This window comes from Opisthocomus hoazin, chromosome 7, assembly GCF_030867145.1.
Source record: "Opisthocomus hoazin isolate bOpiHoa1 chromosome 7, bOpiHoa1.hap1, whole genome shotgun sequence".
In the NCBI taxonomy this organism is placed as follows: Eukaryota; Metazoa; Chordata; class Aves; order Opisthocomiformes; family Opisthocomidae; genus Opisthocomus; species Opisthocomus hoazin.
This window is the reverse complement of record NC_134420.1, coordinates 919,399-945,613: the sequence shown is the minus strand read 5'-3', so window position 1 is coordinate 945,613 and position 26,215 is coordinate 919,399. Positions and strand designations below refer to the sequence as shown.

Below are 26,215 nucleotides of genomic sequence, written 5' to 3'. Positions count from 1 at the left end.
CTCTGGGGTGAGGAAGGCAGCAGAGGGAAGGGGCTTGGCAGCTATCCTCACGCGTAGACGGAGAAGAGGAGATGTTCTTACCATCCTGGCGAAGCCCCAGGTGGCAGGACAGGTACGAAAATCCCGACGGCTCGGACGGGTCGATCCCAAACCGGGAATCCCTCAGGTTTCATCAGGTGGCGCGAGCCGTGGCAGCGAGCCGGGCGTTCTGGGGAGCTGTGCCCCAAAGCTGGCGTGGGAACCCTGGCTCCCCGGCACGTCCCTGCTTGTCCGGGGGTACGGCACGCAGATGGGTGCTGGGCAGAGCGCCTGGCCAGGTGGAATGGTCATGATGGCTGCCCGCCCGCCCGCTGCCTCGCAGAGCCCTCTCCTCGTGGCTCTGCCTCACTTAGGTGCTGCGTTTCGTGGGGGAGCTCGGAGAACGTCGTTATTTGGGGTGTCTGCTGTCCTGCTCGCGTTCTGGTTGCGGTGAACGCTGCCAAATCCTGTTGGGGGGGCAGGCAGCGTGGCTGGGAAAGCGCTGTTCAGCCAGCCTTCAAAAAAAAAAAATAAAAAGCCATTTAATGCCTACAAATATCTGCAGGGTGGGGGTCAGGAGGATGGGGCCAAGCTCTCTTCAGTGGTGCCCAGTGACAGGACAAGGGGCAATGGGCACAAACTGGAGCAGAGGAAGCTCCAGCTGAAGCCGAGGAAGAACTTCTTCCCTCTGAGGGTGACGGAGCCCTGGCCCAGGCTGCCCAGGGAGGCTGTGGAGTCTCCTTCTCTGGAGATATTCCAGCCCTGCCTGGACAAGGTCCTGTGCAGCCTGCTCTGGGTGACCCTGCTTCGGCAGGAGGGTTGGGCTGGGTGACCCACAGAGGTCCCTTCCAACCCCTACTATTCTGTGATTCTGTGATTTTCATTTCTTGCCATTTCCATTTCTGCCCTTGTAGCGGAAGAAGAGCCGGGGAATAATTCCCGCTTCGGAATAAACGCCCGGCTCTGCTGAAATGGCAGCCCTGATGCCTCGGGGGCCATCAAGGTGGGACAGAGACCCCGGCGCTCTTGGTGCCGGCGAGGAGGGGGCTGCGGGTCGGCATCCGTCGTTAGCAATAACTTCAGCCCAGCGCCGAGGCTGCTGAGGCAAGAGGCATAATTACAGCACGGGCAGTGCCTCGTTACCTGCGAAAGGCTGCTGTCCGTGCTCGGCGCACGCGTGATTTGCATCGCTTGTCCTGCCTGAAACCGCTAATGAGCTTAGGAACTCCGCCGTTTTCTTGGAGCTTAGCAAAAATTAAATCCTTCCCTCCAAACAAAAATGTTGGCGCGTGCTTCGCCCGATGCTTTCATGCAGGCACAATGGGCCATCGCTGACCTTGCCCGAGATGCCACCCCGAAGCTCGTTACTCAATAATTAGGCGATCCTTAACCCTTCCACAAAGTTTGGGGGTCTGGGGAGCTGGGAGGGGCTGGCTTTTGTGCTGGTAAGGTGACGTATCCCGAGAGTCGGCCTTGAATTTCAGGCACTGGGCTGTTCCAAACTCCATCTGTCCACTAAGTGAATGTCAATCCAATTTAGCTTGCATATGTTTCCAAGGAAACCATCAGCGGCGGCGGTGGGAAATGGACCACGGAGGGGCAGGGAAGCGAGCGCAACAGCAGCGCTTTTACTTTTCAGTGCTTAAACACGATTAAAACCCGGTTAGTTGTAACCGCCCTGTGCAGAGCGGTGTTTAGAGTGCTTGAAGGTCAGCTCGTTCCTTCTGGAGGAGTCTGTGTTGTGTGAGAATGAAACGTAGTCACTGAAAAATAAAAAAAGGGGAAGCGGCTTCGGGTGCTGCCCCAAGGTCTCCTTCCAGCTCTTGGAGCCTTACACATTCCCCTATAGATGATGGTTTGGATAGTGCAGCCCTAATTTTCTTTCCTTTCTAGCAGGCTGGAAAAGGCGTGCAGCTGTATAAAAAACCTGTCCAGCCCCTCAGCTGCACAAAGCAAGCTGCAAATGCCTCCTCGCTGTGCTACCCAGAGGAGGCTTTATATGTGTATGTAGACCCCCCAAAACTGTGAGCGGAAAGCGTTCGGGTAAACTAAAGCTGGGTGGCCTGGTTGCGTTGGAAGGGGGGTTTCTGCGCCACGGTGGCGGGGGGACGCGTGGCCGGACGAGCGTTTGGGTGTCTGCTTCCGATCGCTCGGACCAGCTGAAGGTGCTGCGCTGCCCTGGGCGCTCGTCTTTTACCCAGGGCCTGAGAACGTCCAGGCACTTGCCAGCCCCGGCACGCGTCGCCTTCCGGAGATACCAGGGCAGCCCGTGGGGTACGTGCGGCCGTGTAGGTTTGGGGTTTGTCACCTTGTGCAGACCCCGCCGGCGGGCTGTGCTGAACCGACGGGACTCGCGGCGTGCTCGGTGTCCGCGGGGCTCCGAGGAGCATCGCTCGGCTCTGCCACTGCTCCCGCACTGCGTGGCGAGGTCGTGAGCAGGGCGGGAGGCAGCGGGACGGGCGGGAGGCTCTGAGGCAGAATTTGCACTTGGTTGCTGCTTAGAAGAAATACGGGGGGTTGTTTTTTCCACCATTTAGAGGGATTCATCTTTGAGAGCTGAAGTTCTGCAGAAGCCAGAACTGAACGTCTGCCTTGCTTTCTGCAGAGAAGTGCGTTTCTGCCTGTTAATACGGCCATTAAATAAAATGTTTATCTTGGTTATTGAAATGAGCAGCAGGGCTCTTGCTTTGGAGCTCTAAAACGGGATATTATCTGTCATTTTAGCTTAAAGAACGCTCCTAGCACGCTTGGGCTTAACGAGTTTGGCTGTGACAAACAGCTGAAGCAGGAGCTGAAAGCCGGGTACCCCGCCTGGGTGCGTTGTACCCGCGGGGTGAGGCAGAAGCTCCCCGGCTCCTTGCAGCTGTTGCCCGGTGTCAGATCCTCTCTGCCCCAAACCCCTGGAGACTGGGACTGCCGGTGGGAAAGCTCCGGGCGGTGGGCAGCCAGCCGGGCACCGGGAGCCGTCCTTGGGGCTGAGGCCGCACGGCTGGTGCGGCCGGCGGAGCGGGGCTTGCGGCCCGCGCCGCCTCATCGCCCGTTTGCCCATCCACGGCCGGGCGCAGCAGGGGAAAGCGGAGCTTGCTGCAGCTCGCTCGTCTCCTCCAGCAGCTCCTGGAAACTTTCTGCCAGTTCTTCCCCCGCTCGACCGGAGGCTGCGAGCGTCTCCCGCTGCCGCTTTGGCTCTGCTTCAGCTGGCAGCTCGTGCAGCTGCAGGCATCCCTCCCTGATCGCCTCTCCGGTCGGATTTACGATGGTCTGCCTGCAGATTTTGCCTGCTTGTACCCCAGCCCGCTGGAGCCTGCAGCTCTGAACGTTTTGTGTCTTTCACTGCAGTGCTCTTGTGCCCGTGGCTTGGGTGCGTGAGGGTGTTTTGCCCTTCTGCACCCGTCTGCCGCAGGGGTGAGCATCTCGATGCTCTCGGATCCTGCAGCTGGCAGCCAAGGGGTGATACCGATTTGTTCGTTTTCCTCTGCTTGTTGGTGCTGGGAGTTCCTCAGAAGTTTCACTCTTTCCTTCCCCGTTGTGAATATTTTCCCCCCGGAGCCAGAGCTGGAGGAAGCAGGGGGTGTCTTCGCAGTGTCGGAGCGCTCGTTGGTGAAGAACAGCTTGCTGGCGCTTGTAGGGCTCTTGTCCCCACTGCTCGGCGTGGTTAGATGTTTCTGACTGCAAGGGACCTTCCTGAAAATCCAGCTGGAGGCACCCCTGGCTTTTCCATAAAACCAGGCTGAACTGTTTAAAAGCTCTGTGGCTCCCAAGAGGGAGTCACAATTGCGCTCCTTCGCCGGAGATCTGGTGGTTTCTCCTCTGGAGTTCTCACTGGCTTCATGGTGACCTGCACTGATCACAGAATCACAGAATAGTAGGGTTTGGAAGGGACCTCTGTGGGTCATCTAGTCCAACCCTCCACTGATGCGAACATGGAAGCCTTCAAGGACTTGTTGCTGGGTTCCCCTTGAGACGAGACCGTGCCGCTGCTTAGGGAGCAGATGGCTCATGGGCTCCTCTGGCAGCCACATGTTTCCGTGCGAGATGTCCAGGTATGGACAAAGTCCGAGTAACCACAGGCGATGCCCACGCTGAAGCTGGAAGCCGCAGGGTGGACCTGGTTTAGTCCCAAAGCAGGCTGCAGCTCTCGGTGCTCAGGAGGGTGCCTGGGCTCCTCGTGAGCTGACCCACGTCTGGTGGGTCACGGGCGACGCGTGGCGTGGCAGCCAGGTACGGAGCTGCCGCGGCGCTGGGTTGGGTTCACCCGCCGCGTTCTGCAGGGTGGTCTGCCGAGAGGGGCTCTTCGCCTCGAGCTGCGGCGCTGGGCGGGCGTGGAGGTCGGGACGAGGTGCAGTACTGAGCGCGCGTGCTCTGAGAGGGCGATGGTGGAGATGGCGGTCGAGCTCTGAAGCGCCGTTGCTGGCTGCGTGGCCCCGTTCGTCGGTGCCGGGGGTAGGAAGGACCCTGGGGGGTCGTACTCAGCCCTGCTGTGGGGCAGGGGACGAGCCGTGCCAAGACGCTGCTGACAGATGTTCTTCTCAGCGTTTTGACCTCAGCTTCTTCAGGCGATCTCGTGCTTTCTCTAGCCCAGCAGGAAGGCAGGGTGTAAGAAGAGACTTCTGAATCTGCCTGAGTGCACTGAAGCCCTTTCCTTCTCCTCTCGTTCCCTAGAGAATGCCACACCACCACGTTCCTACACATTGCCAACTTTTTTCTTTGCCCTTTTCTCAGTTGGGTGCAGGAAGCCCCGGCACCCTCGCCTTGCTGGTCCCCTCCCAGTCCTCCGTTGCTCCCTTGCTCCTCCAGCATTGCCCCAGGACGGGAGGACGTGGGCCCGCTGGAGCCGGTGACGGTCACGTCTGCCCCCCAGAGAGGTTTGTCTGTCTCTGGTGCTGGGGGACGACAGGGTGACCACGAGCCAGCAGCGTGCCCTGGCTGCCAAGAAGGGATCCTGGGGTGCATGAGGAGGAGTGTGGGCAGCAGGGCGAGGGAGGTTCTCCTTCCCCTCTGCTCTGCCCTGGTGAGGCCCCATCTGGAGTGCTGGGTCCAGTGCTGGGCTCCCCAGTTCAAGAAAGATGAGGAGCTACTGGAGAGAGTCCAGTGGAAGGGCTGCAAGGATGAGGAGGGGACTGGAGCATCTCTCCTACGAGGAGAGGCTGAGGGAGCTGGGCTTGTTCAGCCTGGAGAAGAGAAGGCTGAGAGGGGACCTTGGAAATGCCTCTAAATATCTGCAGGGTGGGTGTCAGGAGGACGGGGCCAAGCTCTTTCCAGTGGTGCCCAGCGCCAGGACAAGGGGCAACGGGCACAAACTGGAGCAGAGGAAGCTCCAGCTGAACCCGAGGAAGAACTTCTTCCCTCTGAGGGTGCCGGAGCCCTGGCCCAGGCTGCCCAGGGAGGCTGTGGAGTCTCCTTCTCTGGAGATATTCCAGCCCCGCCTGGACGCGGTGCTGTGCAGCCTGCTCTGGGTGACCCTGCTTGGGCAGGGGTTGGGCTGGGTGACCCCAGAGGGCCCTTCCAACCCCTGCCATGCTGGGATTCTGTCTCGTGGCGGTGGGATGCTGTGGCTCGTCCAGCTCGCGCTCCTCGAGAAGCCTCGGCTGTGTCTGCAGAGTGCTGCCTGGCTGGCCGCTGCCCGTCCCGCGTCCCTGCGGCTGGTGACTCCCGCCTGTCCCGTGTGCCAGTGGGGTGTTCACCCTGTTGGTGGGCTCTCTGAATAACTTCAATGCTTCTCTGGTCCAGCAAGACCATAAGTGAACTCGCAGCTTGTCTTGTGACCCGCTTGCTGTCTCTCCAAGTGTTACCCGCGGGTGAGCCTGTGAAGCAGTAGTAAAACACTGCCCGACTTGCCAGTAAAATCCTGACCAGACTCAGGCCTGCCCCAGGCAGCCTGCGCTGTCCGCTGGGTTTGGTAACGGAACCGCTGGGTGTGGGGGGAGGCCCTGTCGGAGCCTGCCTTGCCATGGCTGCCGTCGGGCCTCGCTGGCTCCCGGGGAGCAGCTGGAGGACAACGGAGGGGCCAGACCCCGCACTTTGCCCCTGCCGCGGGGCGCTGGCCGTATTCGGCGGCAGCACCCAGCAGGTTCAGCAGGTGATGCCCAAATATTCTCCTTGGAGGCAGCTGCCGTCGGCAGGCTCTGCTCCCGTGCTGCTCCCAGGATGTGCTTTCTGCATCACGTCGTGTGGCCGAGGAGCACAACCTCAGGGGGCACCTGCTTCAGCCACCCCCCTGTCATTCAATCCGGGGCTCTTGGGACTGACTGTCCAACTTCTTCGTTGTTCTTAATTATTCCTGTTTTTTTTAAAGTCTGTTTTTCCAGCTGTGCAAGAGGCAGCAAAATCCAAGCAGTCCTTTGCTGTGATGTCGTTTCAGTGGCTCACCTTGTTGAAAACGCCTTATCGTAGCCGTGGCTTTGAGAGCGAAGCGTGTTTAATCGCTCGCGTCCCGAGCAGCCAGATAGCGTCACGCACGTGTAAGTAGATAAATGCGAGTTAATGAGGGGATATAAAACAAATCACTCCCAGCGCAGGTCTGCAAACGCTGTCCAGCCCATTTAAAGGTGATATTTGTTGCCATGACTGATCAAACCTGGGGTGCACGCAAACGTGTGTATTTACATACACCTCCAACGGCGCGGGTGAAGGGTGAAAGAGCTGGGGCAGCTTCTGCTGAGGCTCTCGTGGCAGCCGTGTTCCGGCGGCTGGGCGCCCGTTGTCGCAAGCGGCCGAATTGCCTGCGCTTGGCGTGTGGTCTCGGTTCTTGTAACACCCCTTAGCAGGTCGTGTGTGGAGAGGTGCGACCGCGTCCGCCTGCCTTGCTTGAGGGTCTTCTCTGGTCCGGTTTCTGGTGGCAGCGTCGTGCCGGCTGCCGGTGGCTGGGAATGCTCTGCCCGGGCCCTGCAGCAGCGCGGGCGTGGGGTCCCTCTGCTCCCCTGGGCTTCGACCGGCAACGCGGAGCTGGCGCAGGGGCCGGCGGTTCCTCTGCCTCGGGCACAGGTGCCGTGGCAGCCGCGGCGCTGGACGTGGTGAGCGGTCCCCGCGCCGTGCTCGGTGGCCCCAGCGCTGCTGATGCTGGGAAGAGCCGGTGCTGGGCGCTGCAAACCTTCCAGCGCTAATTGCTTGGTAATGAAAAGTGCAATCGCCGAGCAATTAACTCTGAGCACTTAGTGGCTGGTGGAGGTTCAGGCCGGTCTGATGAAGACGTTAATAACTGCGGGGTCCAGACCAAGCTCTCCTCCGTCTGCCGTACGAGTGGGGCTCGGGCACGCTGCGCGTTGCCTCCCCGCCTCTACAGCTGCCCCTGTGCGCCCGTTCCCTTCGTGGAGGATCCATTCGTAGGCTGCTCGGTGAGAGACGGAACAGCAAGACCCCCACCCCGGCCTGGATTCAGTCGTACGGCCGGGTGCGTTGCCACCACCTGAGGAACGAAGACCCTTCTGCTCCTTGGAGAAGTCAGAAGGGGTTGCAGCACCATGCAGTTGTGCTAATTTTATTTTTTTTTTTGCAGACCTTAATACATTAACCCAGTTGAGTTGTGAAATTTTAGGAGGCACTTTTTCACTTACCTTGCGTTGATTTGTTAATACTCCATGAATCAGAGGGAGGAGAGGGTTTGCAGTAGGTCTGGTTGGGCTGGGCAGCTTTGCCTGGGTCGTGACTCTGCCGGCAGATGTGTGGATGCGCACCTCTGTGTGTGGCGTTGCCTGGCGCTGTGTGCCGTGAAGGAAAAAAATATAACTTTATGCATGTTGTAAAATACTTTGTAGAGATTTTTTCAGGCTGCTTGAGGAAACCTGTGTGGACACCTGATCGTTTTTAGGAACTGGGATGGTAATGGGTGTCCCATAACTTGACTCCTCCCTGCTTGCAGCTCCAAGTTCCTAGAGACCTGCAGAAGTTCTGCCCGATTTGATGAGAGTAGCTTCAGCTTCAGCCCCGCCTGAACGTCCATTCCAGAAGGTCAAACGCAGCAGTGTCGGCATCAGGTTTAAGCTCTGCTTAGCGCTCGGCGCGGGGCCGTGGTCTGCGAGGCCTACGGGGAGGAGAGCGTTCGGTGGTGGGGATTCCAGTGGGGATGCGAGAGTTTGGTAGCCGGTCTTTGACCTGAGCTCTGCACTGAGTTCTGGGACTGAAGCTCTCGAACGGAAAACTGCTCAGCGTAAGGTGGCTTCTGTCCCCGTGTCCTCGGCTGGGGAGGTGTGCGGGGGCTGCTGGTGTTCCGGGTGGTGGTAGGAAGGTGAGGGTAAAGGAACAGTCTGCTTTCTTTGGAAAGGTCTGTGGGCGTTGGGTGCGAGGCGGCACCGAAGCCCGTGATGGAGGCAGTTTGCAGTCCCAGGAGGGTGTTCTGCCTGGTGGACCGCTTGCTTTGCGTGGACCGAGTGAGGTTGGGGCAACGTGACGCTGCTTCTGAAACTGCGTAGAGACAGTAGGGATTTCCAGGTGAAAGAGAGCACTGCTGTAAGTACTTGTTCTAGAACTGAAAATGCGCTCAGCTTACAGCTGTAGTCTGGAGAGGTAGCTCTGGTCAAGGTGTTTCAGCCCGGGAGGAGTCACAACACAGGAATCCTCGAAAATATTACGTGAACGGGTTACTGAAATTAGCCCTTTTTGCCTGCCAGGGTTTGAGGCATCGGTAAATTGAAGCTGAGCTTATAAACGTGCATGTCTGTTAAATTTTAAAATGCAGTCTCTCTTCTGCGCTCCCCTCTGAGATGGTGACTGATAAAGCAGTGCCTGGAGCTGCAGTGCCGAGGGTTCAGGTGCTGAGCTGGGGCCGGCAGATTGGAGGGATGCTCTTCGGTGAGGGAAACAGGATGATGATGATGATTTAAAGGAAAACAAACAAAAAACAGTTCTTGAAGTTGCATTTTGGGTCAGATTTTCGGATGGTGAATTAAATGGTCCATGGAAGGAATGCCTTGCCCTTCCCCGAATTTCCTGCACTGTGTTTTTCCTCCCCGCAAGCAGCTTTGGAGCTCGTTGAGTGCTCACGCGTTGTCTCGGGATGTCCAGGGCGCTGCGCGGGCAGCTTCCAGTGGGAGGGAGGCATGCCGGGGAGAGGAGAAGGAGACGAGATGGCAGCGGCCGTGGGAAGCGGCGAGGGGCTGCTCCTGCCCTGGAGACCCCCGCGGCAGCGCGGGCTCTCCCGCAGACCGCGTGTGCTACGGGAGAGCGCGGCGCAGCTGGGGTTAGAGAAGCCGAGCGGCTCGGAGGAAGTTGCTAAAAGCAGTCGTGGGAAGAGCGTGATTGTAATCTAGAGGAGAGCTTTAATATTTACTATAGAAAAATCTTGCACCTTGTGCTTCAAAATAAAGCCTTGGGAATAATCTGCGATTCCGTTTTGTCCGTGTGAGCAGGCCTGGAGCCAGCGCCGTCCGAGCAGAGCGACGTGTGATTGATATTTTACCAGACTCAGCCTTCTGCCGGGGAGGAATTCAGTTTGTGTTTTGCATATATGGAAAATCAGACGAGCAGGGCTTGGGGTTGTTTTTTTTTTTTCAACCTTGATGAAGTTGATTGGCAAAGCTTGTGCTCCTTCTAAAAACACAACTGTCAAAGCCGTCCCGGAATATTCCTGACTTGGTGTTCCAGACTGCCTGTGGGCAGCATGCGGGGCGGCGGCAGCGTAGCTGTCACGCAGGCGGCTTCGCACGGAGCCTGGTGGAAGTTCTGACTGGCAATGCTTTGTGAACCTGTGATATTTAATACATCTAGTATTTTATGTGTAGTAGTAGTTGCTGCTGCTGTTCTCTGGGATATTTCAGAACTGCAAAATCCGCGTGAACTCCAGCCTTCCCGTTTGTGGCGTGCTCCAGTCCGCACCTCGCGTCCCTTCCAGTGCTCAGCTCGCCTACTCTGCCCGGCTTCGTTAAAAGCAAACCTTAACGACTGATTGACTGGGGGGTGAGACAGCCAAGGCCACGTGTCCAAGCGTCTCCCCAGTGAGGGTGCTTTCGTTCAAAGCTGTCAGGCTTGAGACGAGCTCAGCCCGGTTTTCGCTCCCACCCCCCCGCGCTCCTCTCCCTCGCCTGCGGATGCCGGGATTCCCTCTGCCTTGCCCGGGCTCTCGATCGGCCGCGTGCTGGGGGCTGGTTTTCCACGCTGTTCTCTCTCTGGGTTTTGTTTCCTCCCCCATTGCTTCTGCGAGGCGACAGGCTGTGCGCTGCGGGAGTAATGGCAGTGGCAGCGCCGGCAGAGGAGCGGTTTCTGTTCGGGGTGTGCTCGTCTGCTTGTGACTTCAGTGGCGTGGTTGCGTGTTATTTATTCCCTCGATGCCCTGAACCACTCAGTGTGTGAAGAAGTAGAGTTCAGAGTCGTTTTGAGGAGGCCAGGGTGGCTTTGCTGGTAGATAAGCACAGCTTTTGCTTGTCTTCTCCGGAGCAAGCGCGAAACCCAGGCTGTGCCGTCGCCTCCCGAGCTCTGAGCTGGCCGGACCCGCTCGCAGGGTGCCGGCTGCCGGGGCTGCAGCAGCGTCGAACCTGCCCGCTGACACGTAGGAGAGGGCTGCTTGGTGCTCGGGTCGCGGGCAGCAGGCTTGGGGCAGCTCTTGGGGGTGGACATCTGCAGTCCTTAAGGCCATGGGAAGTGGGTTTGGCGAGCGTCGGCCGGGGCTGCACCAGGAGGTGTTCAGAGACTTTCACATGCGTGCGTAAACAGAGCGTGGCTGCGAAGCTTGGTCTGGTTTTGGTCACTCTGAGGGTGACAGAGCCCTGGCCCAGGCTGCCCAGGGAGGCTGTGGAGTCTCCTTCTCTGGAGATATTCCAGCCCCGCCTGGACGTGGTGCTGTGCAGCCTGCTCTGGGTGACCCTGCTTGGGCAGGGGGTGGGGCTGGGTGACCCCCAGAGGTCCCTGCCAACCCCCAACATTCTGGGATTCTGTGATTCTGTGACCGATGTTTGAGGTCCTGAGGTCACATGTTGCTTCATGGAATCACAGAATAGTAGGGGTTGGCAGGGACCTCTGTGGGTCATCTAGTCCAACCCTCCTGCCGAAGCAGGGTCACCCACAGCAGGCTGCACAGGACCTTGTCCAGGCGGGTCTTGAATATCTCCAGAGAAGGAGACTCCACAACCTCCCTGGGCAGCCTGTCCCACACTTATATTTTACCGTGGTGTTTACTGAATATTCAGCCTAAGTGTTGGCTTTTGGCTGAAAACGTAACACGGGAGCACGGCGTCTTGGCGTCGGGACTGGGGACGGGAAGGCCGGTGCCTTGCCGAAAAGGGCTGTGCCTTGCCCAGGTGTTGTGTGAGTCCCCCGGACAAAGCACCTCATCGCTGGTTTTGGGGAAGCACCGTCCCACCCTGCCCCGCACTCGTCCATCGCTCTTTCCCGCTGGTGTCGGGACCCCGCAGCGGGAGCCGCGCCGGGGCATCGCAGCCGATGCGGGACGCCTTCCCCGCCGCCGCAGCGTGGCTCCGCGGGCTCTCCCGCTTCCTTCGGCCGGGGAGATTGGAATGCCGCGTTCTGCGTCTGAGGCGTGAAACGGGCCCTTTGCCCCGGGGCTGGCAGACTGTGTCGGGGCGCTGGCGGCGAGGGCTGCCCGCGGAGAGGGAGCCCGGCACCCGGGGAGCGCCGTCTGCGCCCGCTCCGCCTGCCGAGGGGGCTCCCGTTGGTTGGGCTCTCACAGAATCACAGAATGGTCGGGGTTGGAAGGGACCTCTGGGGGTCACCCAGTCCCACCCCCTGCCCAAGCAGGGTCACCCAGAGCAGGCTGCACAGGAACTTGTCCAGGTGGGTCTGGAATATCTCCAGAGAAGGAGACTCCACAGCCTCCCTGGGCAGCCTGGGCCAGGGCTCCGTCACCCTCAGAGGGAAGAAGTTCTTCCTCATCTTCAGCTGGAACTTCCTGTGCCTCAGTTTGTGCCCGTTGCCCCTTGTCCTGTCGCTGGGCACCACTGGAAAGAGCTTGGCCCCATCCTCCTGACCCCTACCCTGCAGATATTTAGAGGCATTTCTAAGGTCCCCTCTCAGCCTTCTCTTCTCCAGGCTGAACAAGCCCAGCTCCCTCAGCCTCTCCTCGTAGGAGAGATGCTCCAGTCCCCTCCTCATCCTCGCAGCCCTCCACTGGACTCTCTCCAGTAGCTCCTCATCTTTCTTGACCTGGGGAGCCCAGCACTGGACACAGCACTGCAGATGGGGCCTCCCCAGGGCAGAGCAGAGGGGAAGGAGAACCTCCCTCGTCCTGCTGCCCACACTCTTCTTGACGCACGGTGGGGCGGCAGGGATTTCGCTTTTCTTTTCTCCTTTTTTTTTTTTTTTAATTATTATTCCGTGTGTACACTGCTTGCTGGGGCTGTGGGGAGTGTGAGAAGAGCAGGAAAAACTGAATTTTGGCTTCCCTGCAGGGCGCTTGAGAGCACTGCCACTGGGTAAGACCCGAAACCCAGTAACCAAGCCCTCCCGGGCCATCGGCCGGGCAGCCCCTCTGCCCGGCTCCTGTTGGGGCGAGTGGTCGGCCGCCTGAGGAGGGTCTGCGCCCGGTGGGCGTCGCGCTCGGCTCGCCAGCGCTGCTGGATTCCAGGCATCTGATTCTTCATCAACGACCTGGATGAAGAGTTAGAATGTACCCTCAGCAAGTTTGCTGACGACACCAAACTGGGAGGTGTGGTAGACACACCAGCAGGCTGTGCTGCCATTCAGCGTGACCTGGATAGGCTGGAAAGCTGGGCAGAGAGGAACCTGGTGAGGTTCAACAAGGGCAAGTGCAGGTTCCTGCACCTGGGGAGGAACAACCCCATGCACCAGTACAGGCTTGGGGTGGACCTGCTGGAGAGCAGCTCTGTGGAGAGGGACCTGGGTGTCCTGGTGGACGACAGGGTGACCATGAGCCAGCAGCGTGCCCTGGGTGCCAAGAAAGCCAATGGGATCCTGGGGTGCATCAAGAAGAGTGTGGGCAGCAGGACAAGGGAGGTTCTCCTTCCCCTCTACACTGCCCTGGTGAGGCCTCATCTGGAGTACTGTGTCCAGTTCTGGGCTCCCCAGTTCCAGAAAAATGAAGAGCTACTGGAGAGAGTCCAGTGGAGGGCTACGAGGATGAGGAGGGGACTGGAGCATCTCTCCTACGAGGAGAGGTTGAGGGAACTGGGCTTGTTCAGCCTGAAGAAGAGAAGGCTGAGAGGGGACCTTAGAAATGCCTACAAATATCTGCAGGGTGGGGGTCAGGAGGATGGGGCCAAGCTCTTTCCAGTGGTGCCCAGTGACAGGACAAGGGGCAATGGGCACAAACTGGAGCAGAGGAAGCTCCAGCTGAAGATGAGGAAGAACTTCTTCCCTCTGAGGGTGACGGAGCCCTGGCCCAGGCTGCCCAGGGAGGCTGTGGAGTCTCCTTCTCTGGAGATATTCAAGACCCACCTGGACAAGGTCCTGTGCAGCCTGCTGTAGGTGACCCTGCTTGGGCAGGGGGTTGGGCTGGGTGACCCCAGAGGTCCCTTCCAACCCCTACTATTCTGTGATTCTGTGATTCTGTAATCGCGGTTGCCGGAGCACTGTAATTCATGGCGGCCGCACGGGTTCTGCAGCGCTCCCAGCTACGTGGCACCTTCGCGGCGAGGTGGTAGTTGCGGGTGGTGGAGCAGAGCGCGGTCCTTCCAGCTTCCAGAGACCCCTCTCCCGGATCCCTTTTTCCCAGGCTTTTCTGAAAGCTGCGGAGGCGTGGGCTGCGTCCTCCGGCGCGGTGTTCGCGTGGTTCTCGGGAGGTGCTGGTTGGGGTTGTGTGTGGGGAGGAGAAACAAGCCTTTTCTGCTGTCTAATGAGCGCTGGGTAAACAGTTTCCTCTGGAGCGTGTGGATGACAGAGCTTGCGATGGGCCCCCGGAGAAGAATCAGGGCTGGACCTCGGGAAGATAAATTGCAGCCTGCGACAGGTACGGTTTTTCTGAGCGTTGAGATTGCAGCGGTGCTGCTGCCTGTGGGACTCGTGCAGCGTTCAGGTGATTCGGGCTGGGGTACCTGGCACTGCTGTGATTTGTCCGGATTTCTGAGGTCTCCTGGGAGGCTTCCTTCACGCCACACACCCCTGATAGCACCGAGAATTATTTGGCTGTAAAAGCAGCAGAGAGAAAGGAGCAGACCCCCCAGGTACTTGTAGTTATAGGGCTGTGGGCAGCGTGAGCTGCGCTGGTTTAGGTGGATGTAGCTTCTTCCAGTGGACCGGGACTGCAAGTCGGCCAAACGATGCTGTACATGGAGCGGAGGGTGCGTGTTGTCATAACTCTTGGTATAATTAATGAAGCGCCAGACAGATGAGGAGCTCTGAAAGCTTTAAATTTCCGTGCTGTTGGCGTCGTCCCCTTGGAAGGAGCGCAGCTCCGCAGCGAAGCTTCGGAGGGGGAATGGTGCTCGAACGGGTCGTCCCAGACTGGTTTCTTCTAATTTCCCTCGCAGTCAAGTGGTGGAGAGGGAGAGACAGATGCTGCAGCTGCGTGCTCTGTAAGCACGCAGCTGTTAACACACTTGCTTATTTTCCTGCTAATGAGGCGTCAACTCTCTCCTGATTTTGCTGTTTGGGTAGCGGTTTTGTTCTAGGGGAAAATGGGACCAGTGGTTTGGGTTTGTTTTTTTTCTTGATTTTTCTTTACTCGGATCTGGTTTGGGTTCGACAGCTGCCAAGACAGATTTTCAGAACTGCTCCGGGTTGAGGAAGGAGGCAGCGACTCCAGCGAGCTTTGAGGTGCTCGGTGGGCTCTGGGTGCAGCTGGCTGGACGAAGCTGCTTGCTTGGACTTGTTTCGTTTCCCACAGAGCTACGCCTAAATGTCGTCCCACCGCTAGCCCAGTTCCTCAGCTGCAAGCGGTAAATGCGTAGTTCTGGCTGAAGTGTCTTCGCTTTCGGTTCTTCAGGTTATCTTGTGATTTCTTGGGGACTTCTGGGCGCAGTTCCATTCTCCCCTTTGCTTTGTGAAGCACTGCGAAGGTGGGAGGAGGATGAAGAGCCCCGACACTCCGTTCACGGCTGAAAGGAGTACGATGCTCGCTGTAAGGAAGCTCAGCAGGACCTGATGTTGAGGCACGACACCTTGACTGTCAGATGGTCTTGTTGTGAGCGGCATTCAGAAGCTCTGCTGCTGTGTTGTGCTGGAGGAAGAGGAGGGTCGCAGGTACGTCGGCAGTCTCTGCTGCTCCTGCTGTAGGCGACCCTGCTTCGGGAGGGGGGTTGGACTAGATGACCCGCAGAGGTCCCTGCCAACCCCTGCCATTCCATTCGGTGTGCTTGGTGCCACGAAGGGAGTGAGCAGGAACGTCCCCGGCAAAGCGGTCCGTGCAGTGCAGGGGCTTTCGTGGGCATGGAAAGGGTTCTTCGTGGTGCGGCGTGCTGGAGATCGCTTCTGCTCAGCAGAGCAGGATAGTCAGGCCGTCGGTGCCTGTTGCTGGATGCGTGCTTGCCATGCGGCGGGATTGGTGGGTTAATTGTTTTTTCCTTTGTGCCTAATCACAGAATCACAGAATGTTTGGGGTTGGAAGAGCCCTCTGGGGTCACCCAGTCCCACCCCCTGCCCAAGCAGGGTCACCCAGAGCAGGGGGCACAGCACCGCGGCCAGGCGGGGCTGGAATATCTCCAGAGAAGGAGACTCCACAACCTCCCTGGGCAGCCTGGGCCAGGGCTCTGTCACCCTCAGAGGGAAGAAGTTCTTCCTCGGGTTCAGCTGGAGCTTCCTCTGCTCCAGTTTGTGCCCATTGCCCCTTGTCCTGTCACTGGGCACCACTGGAAAGAGTCAACACAGGTTATCTGGATGGCGATACATGAATGCTTAGGATCTTGAAATGCTTTGGTGTTTTTGTTGTTATTTTAGCCAGAGAAACGAAGGTATTGGAGTCAAAAGGAGTTTTGCTCCACGACTGCAGTCATTTTGTCCCTGCACTTTTAGTTCTGCGCTCGACTGCTACCTACCTCAACACCTCCCCAAAACCGGCCGGGCCATCGCCAGAGCAGTCTTGTAGCAGGGCTCGGGCCCTGCGCCGGCGGGGGACAGTGACAGGGGACAGAGCAGTGCAGGAGGTTCTCCAGGCAGAGAGTGTCTCCGGAAGAGGTGCCGAGGAGCGGCTCTACCATGCTGTGCCTGGCTGCTGGGGGGTGTGCACCCAGCGGCTGGTGGCTTTTTATTCCCCCGGTTGGTTGTGGTGGTTGGTAATAAATTCACAGCGTCTACGGCTCTGGAATCACAGAATCACAGAATAGTAGGGGTTGGAAGGGACCTCTGTGGGTCATCTAGTCCAACCCCCCTGCCCAAGCAGGGTCACCTACAGCAGGCTGCGCAGGACCTTGTCCAGGCGGGTCTGGAATATCTCCAGAGAAGGAGACTCCACAGCCTCCCTGGGCAGCCTGGGCCAGGGCTCCGTCACCCTCAGAGGGAAGAAGTTCTTCCTCATGTTCAGACGGAACTTCCTGTGCCTCAGTTTGTGCCCATTGCCCCTTGTCCTGTCACTGGGCACCACTGGAAAGAGCTTGGCCCCATCCTCCTGACCCCCACCCTTTAGATATTTGTAAGCATTTATAAGGTCCCCTCACAGCCTTCTCTTCTCCAGGCTGAACATGCCCAGTTCCCTCAACCTCTCCTCATAGGGGAGATGCTCCAGTCCCCTCATCATCCTCGTAGCCCTCCGCTGGACTCTCTCCAGTAGCTCTTCATCTTTCTTGAACTAGGGAGCCCAGCACTGGACACAGTACTCCAGATGAGGCCTCACCAGGGCAGTGTAGAGGGGAAGGAGAACCTTCCTCGACCTGCTGGCCACACTCTTCTTGATGCACCCCAGGATCCCATTGGTATAGCAGAGTTCGTTACGGATGCTAAACCTGGGTGTTCCCACCTCCATTAGAGCGTTAGGTCAGAAAAAGGACTTGGGAGGAGAAATGACGCTCCAGCTTCTACGAACCACGCCGCGGGTCGTGGCGGTCGTTTTGTCGTGGTGGTATCACGGGGAAGTTCCCCGGGTAGAAACTGAACCTTTTTAATCACACTTGGTAACTGATCCACTCAAAATTAGTTTATTTCTGCCAGTTATGTGCTGATAATATTGAGCCAGCGCCGAGCGAACGGGATTCAGTCACGCGTTTGAAGACAAGCAGAATTCGGCTGACCTTGGACTTCAGGTTTTGGTGGGGCGCGATCTGGAAGAGTGACCTCCTCTCGGTCTCCAGACCAAGGAGGTCGGGGAGAGCCTTGGCTGATTTTTTTTGTTTGGTTGGGGCTTTTTGTTCAGCCAAGGAATCCATCGTGGGAATTTTTGAGAGAGTAATGCCGACTTCTGCATTTGCTGAGGTTCCTTTGGTTGGATTTCCGCGCGGCGTCCTGTGTTTCTGCTGTAAGGCTGGGTGTCGGAGGGTTGGCAGTCGTCTGGCCGTGTTGCTGGATGGTGCTGGCGTTTTCTGTGCTGGCACTTCGAGGATGTGCCAGGCTGTCATGCCAGCATGTGTGGGGTTGGCTTGTTTTGTCTTTCCACAACTTTCCAGATCTGGAGTTACCCATCTGTAGATAGGTGCTTTGCGGTAGAAGAGCAGAGGGTGGGAGAGAAGACTTGGAGACCAGATGCCAAAAGGAGATCTATGCAGACATAACCTCCTTTTATTAAAAAGTAATAAATAAACCCCGCAGCTGCCTGTGGTTGCCTGATTGCTGCTGTGCCTGGGAAGCTGTGTGTCAGAGGGCTCGCGCAGCTGAGACTCTTCAGACGGATCGCATCGACTCGTGGTGCTCTCCCCGCTTTCACACCTTTTCGGCTCGATATCTCTGCTGTCATCTCTGCACGCTCAGCTGGAGCGGGGCTCTCGCCGTGCCCGGCCGCAGCCTGTCGGCGAGCAAAGCTGGGGCAGGGCGTTAGCTGGAAACGCTGCAACCGGCCAGACATCGCTGCCTGTTCGGCGCTGGAAGACGGGCCTTGCCCCCGGGCCTTGGAGAGGGGGGTGGATTTCCCACGGTTCTAGGAAACGTACGTAGAGGGGAGAAAAAGAAAAGAAAAAAAAAACTCCATTTTCATTTTGAGCGTTGCTGCTTCCAGCGTTCCTAGGCTTAGGTTCCAGAAGTTTTGTTTGAGCTGCTGCTCGTCGCTGCGTGCCCCGGGGCTCAGGCAGGGAAGGCGGTCGCTGTGCTGTTAAGGACTCTCCACTTCACTGCTGGGACAGTCCCCTGCCTTCAGTCCCTGCCGGACTCGTGCTCGCTTAGAGCAGGTGTGGTGCGAGCAATGTCACAGAATCACAGAACCTCAGCATGGTCGGGGTTGGAAGGGACCTCTGGGGTCACCCAGTCCCACCCCCTGCCCAAGCAGGGTCACCTACAGCAGGCTGTAGACCACGTCCAGGCGGGGCTGAAATATCTCCAGAGAAGGAGACTCCACAACCTCCCTGGGCAGCCTGTTCCAGGGCTCCGTCACCCTCAGAGGGAAGAATCATGGAATCAGAGGTTGGAAAAGACCTCTAAGATCATCGAGTCCAACCATCAAGAAGTTCTTCCACGAAGAAGTTCTTCCTCGTGTTCAGCTGGAACTTCCCAGGCTTCAGTTTGTGCCCGTTGCCCCTTGTCCTGTCGCTGGGCACCACTGGAAAGAGTCTGGCCCCGTCCTCCTGCCCCCCACCCTGTCCTGTGCTCAGTTTGGGGTGGATGCTCCAACTCGTGTGAATGCTGACGGGCTCAAGGCCCCAGCGACGAGGGGCGAGCGGCCGGGCTGCTCCGTGCGAAGGGGGTGGCTGGTGCTGGGCTGCTTGTCCTGGGGTGTTCGCCCCTCTGCTGAGCACTGCTGCCAGAGGGTCTGCCTCTGGGTAGGGGCAGCGGGGAGTGGGATGAGAGCTGCAAGGAAGCTGCTGGTCACTGTAGGCTGGGCAGAGCGCTTCTCCCCAGGCCATGGCTGTCGGGATGCCTGGTCTACCACGGCTCGGCCAGATTTGGTTTGGAAGTGACAGCCTTGCTGCAGACTCCGGAGGTGGGGTGTGCTCGGGCCGGCCTCTTGTGCGAGAAGAACTCCACTTTTGGAGGAAATTCTGTCTGACGTGGTAAGAATCCTCCGAATTTCCAGAACCTGTTTTTCTAATGGGCAGAACGTTGGCTCTACAGAAATGTTTGCTCCCCGCAGCGCACTCCTGTGTGGGCACTGGGCAAGGGGGCCGTGTCGCTGGGTCCGAGGGGTTGGTTCCCCCAAAACGGGTCGCAGAGGGTCTGGTGTCTAGAAAAGCCACGTGCAAACCACAGTGCTTTTCAATTCCTAAGGTTCTTTTAGTTAATGCATATATAAGCAAGTCAATTAAAACACGTTGGGCGTATTTCAAATAGATAATCTAATTATCAGCTTGATTAAACCATATCAAATGAACAGTTCTCGTAATGCGGCAGCTTTGTTCCGATCGCTGCAGAAGCAGCAGTGCCTTTAATTAAAGAGCCTCAGGAGTGGCAGACCGGTGCCGATGGTGTCAGCTGGGGGATGCTCCAGCAAACACCCGATTGCGGGGAGGCTCGGACCGCTCCCGGGCTGGTGCTGGTGTGAAGGCTGACTCCTCGGGGCCAAGAAAGGGAGTCTGACTGCTTAATAAATACCACTAAGTGCAAGCAGTTGTCCTTTCCTGCTATTTTCAGCGCTCAGATACAGGCTTAATTAACTCTATTCCAATATCACTCATTAGGCTGACTTTTTTGAATATTGACAGGTTAGTGTCACCTGCCTGTGTCCTTCCTTAGCGTTAGACCGACGGCTCCGCGGGTGAGCGTGTGCTCCCTCAGCCTGCGGAACTGCTTCACTCCTCAGACAGCCTGCTGAAGGTGAGAGGCAGGAGGACAAAGACGGGGTAACCCCGCTGCTAGAGACGGAACAGGAAAACTGAAAATCGGGCTTGGTTTGCTGGGGAACTCGGGCAGCAAGCGCGTGGCTGGAGGGGCTCTCGGCACGGTGCTGTTCTCGCTCGGGGAGAGCCATCCTCCTCCTCCCGAGGCCGGCACGCCGTCTGCGCTCGCAGGGAAGGTTCCCTCCTAGGGGACGTGGGACCTGACGGCTGCTGCGGCGTTCGGCCGGGCTGGGGAAGCCCCGAGGAGCTGGCGCTGGCCGGTGCTGTGCCCGGTGGGCGTTCTCTCCTCTCGCTGTGTCGGTGGCTTGGGTTGGTTTTGAGCAGTGACCTGAGATGGCGTCTGGATGCGGGGTCGGGAGCGGCATGCAGCGGAGTCATGCTTTTTCCTCCCATAAACGCGTTTGCAGGGCCTCCTTGCTGACTTAACGTCCACGACGTCCATCGAATGCGATCGCAGGGAGCGACAGCAGCAGCGCACAGCCCCGTTCCAACCTGCGTAGCGATCTGCACGTATTTCATTCGTTAATGTTGGCAGATCCCTGCTCAACAGGCCAAGTTTACTTTTCACACGAGTAGGTGGACTTTGTGTTTTTCTTTTGTCGGATCCTTTCAGAAGGCGACAGGGAACCAGCCTGCCTGTAGCGGCATGCAGGCCGTCAGATACCGGGGATTTATTTCTGCTGTGCACCCTGGATCAGCGTTCAGCTCAGCTTTGGATGAGAATTTGTAACGTGCTAGCGACGGCGTCGGTGTAGCAGGGAGCGGGGTGAAACAGCTTGCCAGCCGTACCCTGGCTTGCCCAGATGCTGTGGCATTTGCCGTCACCGCCTTGCTTTTAATTACTGCCGTGTTCTGTGGCTCAATATTAAACCGCATCTCGCTGCATCCTGTCTCTTAATTGGCGTGACTGGCCGTCGCCCAAGCAGACTGCGCTGTGTGCAGAAACGAGCTTCCCCAAATATTTCCTAATTGGCAGTTGGTGCTCTGCGAGGAGAGGGGTCCCTCGCAGCGATATTAATAGCTGTTTTCTCGTGTTCCTTCTCAGGATTGGACACTGATCCTATGACGCATGCCCGGAAGAAACAACTTTTCCTCCTGAAACACCCAGCTGGTTCTGCTGGCCGAGCCTCGTCGCCCACGGGCAGCAGGAGGATGGAGAGGGCCGAGGCGGCGTGCGGGGAGCAGAGAGACGGAGACGCCACCGAGGCTCCGAACTGTCCGGGTGGGTGTGTGGGGACGAACAAAAACAAGAATCTGCAGGAGGTGCGAAAGACGTACCCGCTGCGGAGACGCGTGCTGCCCGCGGTGAGCAAAAAGACCTGCAAAGTGCTCCTCACCAGGCTGGAGGACGTGGCTGGGTCCCTGTCGAAACAGACCCCGAGCTGTAAAAAAAAGGAGCTTCCCAGCTGGGTGGAGGGTTTGGGACCTGCCCTGTTCTCCGAACAAGTTCAGCCTGTGGGAGCAGGGAAGAGTGATTCATCCGGGGAAAAGTGCCCAGCAGCGTATCCGGGGACGGAGCGAGACCTCGAGGCTGCTCCTGCAGAGCCCAGGAAGCGCAGGCTGGCCTCGCTGAACGCCGAGGCCGTCAACAACCTGCTCTTTGAGCGGGACGATGGCCTGTTATCCAGCCGGCGCTTTCGGAGGGACTCCGTTAAAGCCGGCGCAGACTGTGCCGTTAAGAGCTTGCATTGCAGAGCTGGTGACGGCTGGCCTGCCTCGGACAAAGCAGCTGTGAAAACAGGTAAAGCAAAAAACCGGCACGAGCCCAGCCAGAAATGCCATAGCTGTGACCATTCCCTGGATGAGGTCTTCGATGACGGGACAAAGAGGGAGGACGGTGCCGTCCCCTATCACCCCACCCCAAAGAGACTGGCCAGCCTGAACGCCGTGGCCTTTCTGAAGCTGACCCATGAGAAAGACCAACCCCTGAAGCAGAGGAGTAAATCGGACGCAGAGGGCAAGTCCGAGAACCACTGTTCGAAATCTACGCTCAAGTGGGCCAGAGCCGGCCGGAAGAATTGCGTCCGAGCCAAGAAGGAAGCGGCGAGCTTCAAGCCGGAGGGTCCGCACGGCTGGCGGGGGCTCGCCCCGCGCGCCTCGGGGAAGCGGGAGCAGCGGGACTCCTCCGCAGAGCCCGTCCCGTACGAGTCGCTGTCGAGCTCCTACGCCAGCACGGAGGGCTTCTACCACAGACTGCCTTTGCTGATGGGGGGGCAAGCTTCCATGAAGCCGGAGTACGGAAGGCCCGGAGAGAAATCGCCGACCCCCAAGCAGGAATTCCACCAGCCGTCCTTCCCCGTGCAGCAGTTCCCTCCCCTGCCCGTGCCCGGAAATCACACGGACTGTGGATGTCTCTACGAGTCCTCGGATCTGCCTCCGCTGAACGGGTTTTACGTTTATTATGGCCAAAGTGGGTACAGTGGCTGCTCTCCCTGCTCCGTTTACCCCAAGGACGAGCTCTCGCCGCCGGCTGCCTGCGAGGGGCTCTTGGTGTCGCCGGGTTCCTTGCCGGCGGGGGCTCATTTCCAGCCCCTCCACTGGTGCAGCTCGCCCTACTGCTGCGGAGAAGGAGCCGCGGTGAACAGCTACAGCGTCTGCGGAGTCGTGCACGTGCCGGAGGGCAGGGTTGGCAGCGTGCACGCGGGGCGGAACAGCTACCCCTACAAAATGCCTTTCGCAGCAGGTAAGGCGCGAAGCGCGAGCAGAGCCCGTTCGGCCTTCCTCGGGGAAGAGGGCTGGTGTGGTGCGGTGGCTAACGGAGGTATCTGGTCGCCCAGAGCCAAGCTCCCTCTCCGCTCGGGAAGAATCCGCGTTCTGCGGTTTTAGCCCGAGGGTTTTTCCCGCTGGAAGGGCTCTTTGGTGTGGGAAGCGCAGAATCGGTGAAAGGATCTGGGTAGCGAGCAGGTGACTCGTGACCGGTCACGCTGGAGCTAGCGGCGTCGCTTCCATCCGTGTGAAACGAGCGGGTTTTAGTTCCGACGTGCCCTGCAAGGCTCCCCGCCGTGAGCGGAGGGCCTGAAGCCCGTCGGGCTGACGCGCTCCTCCGCTCCCCAAAGCCCGTGCTGGGGCCTGAAGCACCCGAGCAGAGCCCAGCGGTGTGGAGAAGCCGCGTTGCCGCAGCCGTTGGATCCTTACTGGGGCGAGCTGGGGGGTGCGGTCTGTTCGGACCTCATGGATGGGGTCTGGCGGGGCTGCGTGACGATGCGCTGCGAGTTCGCTGTTCGGTGGGCGCTTGAGGCGCTGCGGTGGTGCCAGCGCCGGGAACGCTGTCAGCCTGGCGAGCGGCCGTCCCGTCTGCTCTGAAGCGGCGTCGGAGAACGAGAGCCGTGATGATGTCGTTACGTGCCTGGCTCTCTGCTGTCCCCGTCTGTCCTTCAGACTTTGTCCCCCTCTGCGCTTGATCTTTTGCTAGTGAGAAATCTCTTTTGAATTGTTCAGAGCTGGGTTGTCGTGTGGGGGTTACAGACACCAGCACTTTGTTTTAAAGCCGTCAAGCGGGACAGTGCTGCTGTCTGCGAGCGCCGCGGTCCGCAGCCCAGGCGGCTGCTTCGGCCGTTGGGAGCCTAAACGTGGGTCTTCCTTACCCAGGTGGTGGAGGCGAAGGGGGGCACGACGTTCCCACTTCGAGCAGGTTCTCAGGCGGGGGAAGCGTTGGCGCTTGGTTTGAGCGAGGCTTTGTCACCTTCCGTTGGAGGAAGCTGCTGGAACCCCGCAGCGTTTGGTTGAAGTATAATTTCCGTTTTCCCTAAATATCCCCGCTGTCACGGTGCAGCTTCCTGCGGCAGCAGCCGGGCAGCGTTGGCCCGTGGCTGCAGAGCTCTGCAAAGCTGAGCGCTCGCGAGGCGGCGAGCTGGGCGCTGCGTTCTCGCCGGGCACCTCTCTGCGGGGTGCCCTCGGGTCGCGTCAGCCCCCGAAGGCTGGCGTGCTGGGGCCGCGGACCGCGGGCAGCCAGGAGCACGCAGGCGCTGCAGGCGGGGGGGTTTCCCGAGTTCAGCCCTCCCTGCGAGCTCGGCGGTTCCTCGCGGGGCTGGCAGGGGCGATAGCAGCCGCAGGGACACGCACGTGTGCACTTGCCCTGCGGCACCCTGCTGCCGAGGTCTTCCTCGGTGCGAGTTCCTTCCGCTGAGCAGCTCGGATTTAAAAGCCCACAGCGTCTAATCTAGGCTCTGCTTTGGGGACTGAAGCGTACGTGGAGGTCTCCTAGAATATTAACGAGGACTGGCGCTTAGGAGTTGATTTTTACACAGGCGTGTGCCTCTGAACTCTCGCCCTTCTGAGGGTGCCGGAGCCCTGGCCCAGGCTGCCCAGGGAGGCTGTGGAGTCTCCTTCTCTGGAGATATTCCAGCCCCGCCTGGACAAGGTCCTGTGCAGCCTGCTCTGGGTGACCCTGCTTGGGCAGGAGGGTTGGACTGGGTGACCCACAGAGGTCCCTTCCAACCCCTACCATTCTGGGATTCTGTGATTCCCCGGGGTGGGTTATTGCAGTGGATCAAAGCAGCGCTTTGGCCGCAGACAGCGGGCTCCCGTCGGAGAGCACTGCTGGGAGGGGGTCCAGCGCGGCTGGCACAGGTGTGTTCTCGCTTTCGGGGTCTTTAGCAGCCCCACAGGTCTGCTAGGACGTGCTCTGGTCTGGAGGCATCTCCTGGACGTTCTCCAGGGCTGCCCTTGTTGTCCCCCCAGAGCTGCCCTTGTTGGCCCCCCAGAGCTGCCCTTGTTGGCCCCCCAGAGCTGCCCTTGTTGGCCCCCCAACGCTGCCCTTGTTGGCCCCCCAACGCTGCCCTTGTTGGCCCCCCAACGCTGCCCTTGTTGGCCCCCCAACGCTGCCCTTTCTGGCCCCCCAAAAGCACGCTTTCCGATTCAGGGGCTGGGGCTGCGCTGTGTTGGTCCGGGAGCTCTCTGCCTGCTGACAGTAGGTAACGCTGATCTCAGAATCACAGAATGTTTGGGGTTGGAAGGGACCTCTGTGGGTCACCCAGCCCAACCCCCTGCCCAAGCAGGGTCACCCAGAGCAGGCTGCACAGCACTGCGGCCAGGCGGGGCTGGAATATCTCCAGAGAAGGAGACTCCACAGCCTCCCTGGGCAGCCTGGGCCAGGGCTCCATCACCCTCAGAGGGAAGAATCATGGAATCAGAGGTTGGAAAAGACCTCTAAGATCATTGAGTCCAACCATCAAGAAGTTTTTCCATCAAGCAGTTCTTCCTCGGGTTCAGCTGGAGCTTCCTCTGCCCCAGTTTGTGCCCAAACCTGCCCTGCCCGGCTGCCGGGCGCGTCGGCGGGGGCCAAGGGCTGGGTTTGCGGCTCCTGGGGCGTCGGGGATGCCTGGAGAGGCCGCGTCAGCCGCCTGGCCGAGCTGTCGTGGGTAACGCGGCTGCTGCGCGGACGTGGTTCCGCTGAAGGCAGCGGCGCGCGGCATCTTACAGAGCGTTGTTCCGCGTTGTGTCCTGTTTCTGGAGTTAATGCGGAGAAGCATCTCAATTTTCCCTGATTAGTAGAAATTTGGCTTTTTGAAAGAAAAAAGCCTGGGTGGTTTAATCCTTCCCATCGTTCTGGTGAGCCTCGTGCTTCTTTTACGCATCCTGGCAGGCTGGAGCTGCGCTGGACACCGGCCGGCCGTGCGCGGGTTGCCGGCCGGCTGTCCTTGGGGGGTTTCAGACGGGCTTGCAGCGCGGTGTCATCGGCAGCAACGCTCTGGAGCGTCGCAGGCTTAGGAGCGTCTGTGCTTTCTCAATCCAGTGACAGCACAAAATGAAATCACAGCGTGAAGAGCCTTCTCCCGCTGTAATGCGATGAAGGGAGTTTCAGGGGGAAGCGGCGGCAGTTTGGGACGGTCTTGGTGGTGCGGTGGCCGTGCGTTTCAGATGAGATACGTGCCTCTCTTCTTCCCCTCTGCTAGAAGGCTGCAAGTCTCTGGACCAGCTGAACCTCACAATCCCCGTGGCAGGGCACCCCGCGTCGCCTGCCCACCCGCTCTCAGGATGCCCTGTCCCCAGCGTGCCGCCGGCCGCGGAGCCCGTTCCTCACCTGCAGACCCCCAACTCTGACCCTCAGACCACGGCTCGAGAATGCCCGCAGAGCTCGAAGCCTCCCAGCGGCTCCAAGTCCGGCCTGCGCAACACCACGGGCTGTCTCCACGCCTCGGACAGCAAAGCGGCGGGGGGTCATTCCCACCCGAAGCAGCAGCGCATTGGCCGGCGGAGAGCGACCAACGGCTGGATACCCGTCGGCGCAGCCTGCGAGAAGGCCGTCTACGTTGTGGTAGGTGTCCGTGTCCGTGCGTGTACGGCCCTGCCCGCTTGTGTGTCTGCAGGGGACTAGGAGCGTGGAGGCTTGAGAGCGCTCTGGGTCTTGCTGGAAGACGGAGATGGTCACTAGATGCCAGCTAGAACCTCTTGGGCAAGCGCGTGGTGCCTTCTGGCTGGGCTTCGAGGCCGAGCTGCTGTTGGCTTTG

At 59.1% G+C, this 26,215-nt stretch overlaps 1 protein-coding gene across 2 annotated transcripts in view; it reads left to right on the top strand.

The window, feature by feature from the left end:
- BAHD1 (bromo adjacent homology domain containing 1) overlaps window positions 1–26,215 on the top strand; it is a 44,227-nt gene that overhangs the window by 6,216 nt on the left and 11,796 nt on the right. The window contains exons 1-3 of one of the 2 annotated variants that reach the window (XM_075426908.1): window positions 15,017–15,099; window positions 20,812–22,449; window positions 25,661–26,022. In XM_075426908.1, the coding sequence (XP_075283023.1) occupies window positions 20,829–22,449; window positions 25,661–26,022 (1,983 nt within the window). In that variant the 5' untranslated portion in view covers window positions 15,017–15,099; window positions 20,812–20,828. Of the gene's footprint in view, window positions 1–15,016; window positions 15,100–20,811; window positions 22,450–25,660; window positions 26,023–26,215 lie in introns of those variants that run through there. The other variant, XM_075426909.1, reaches the window with a different exon arrangement.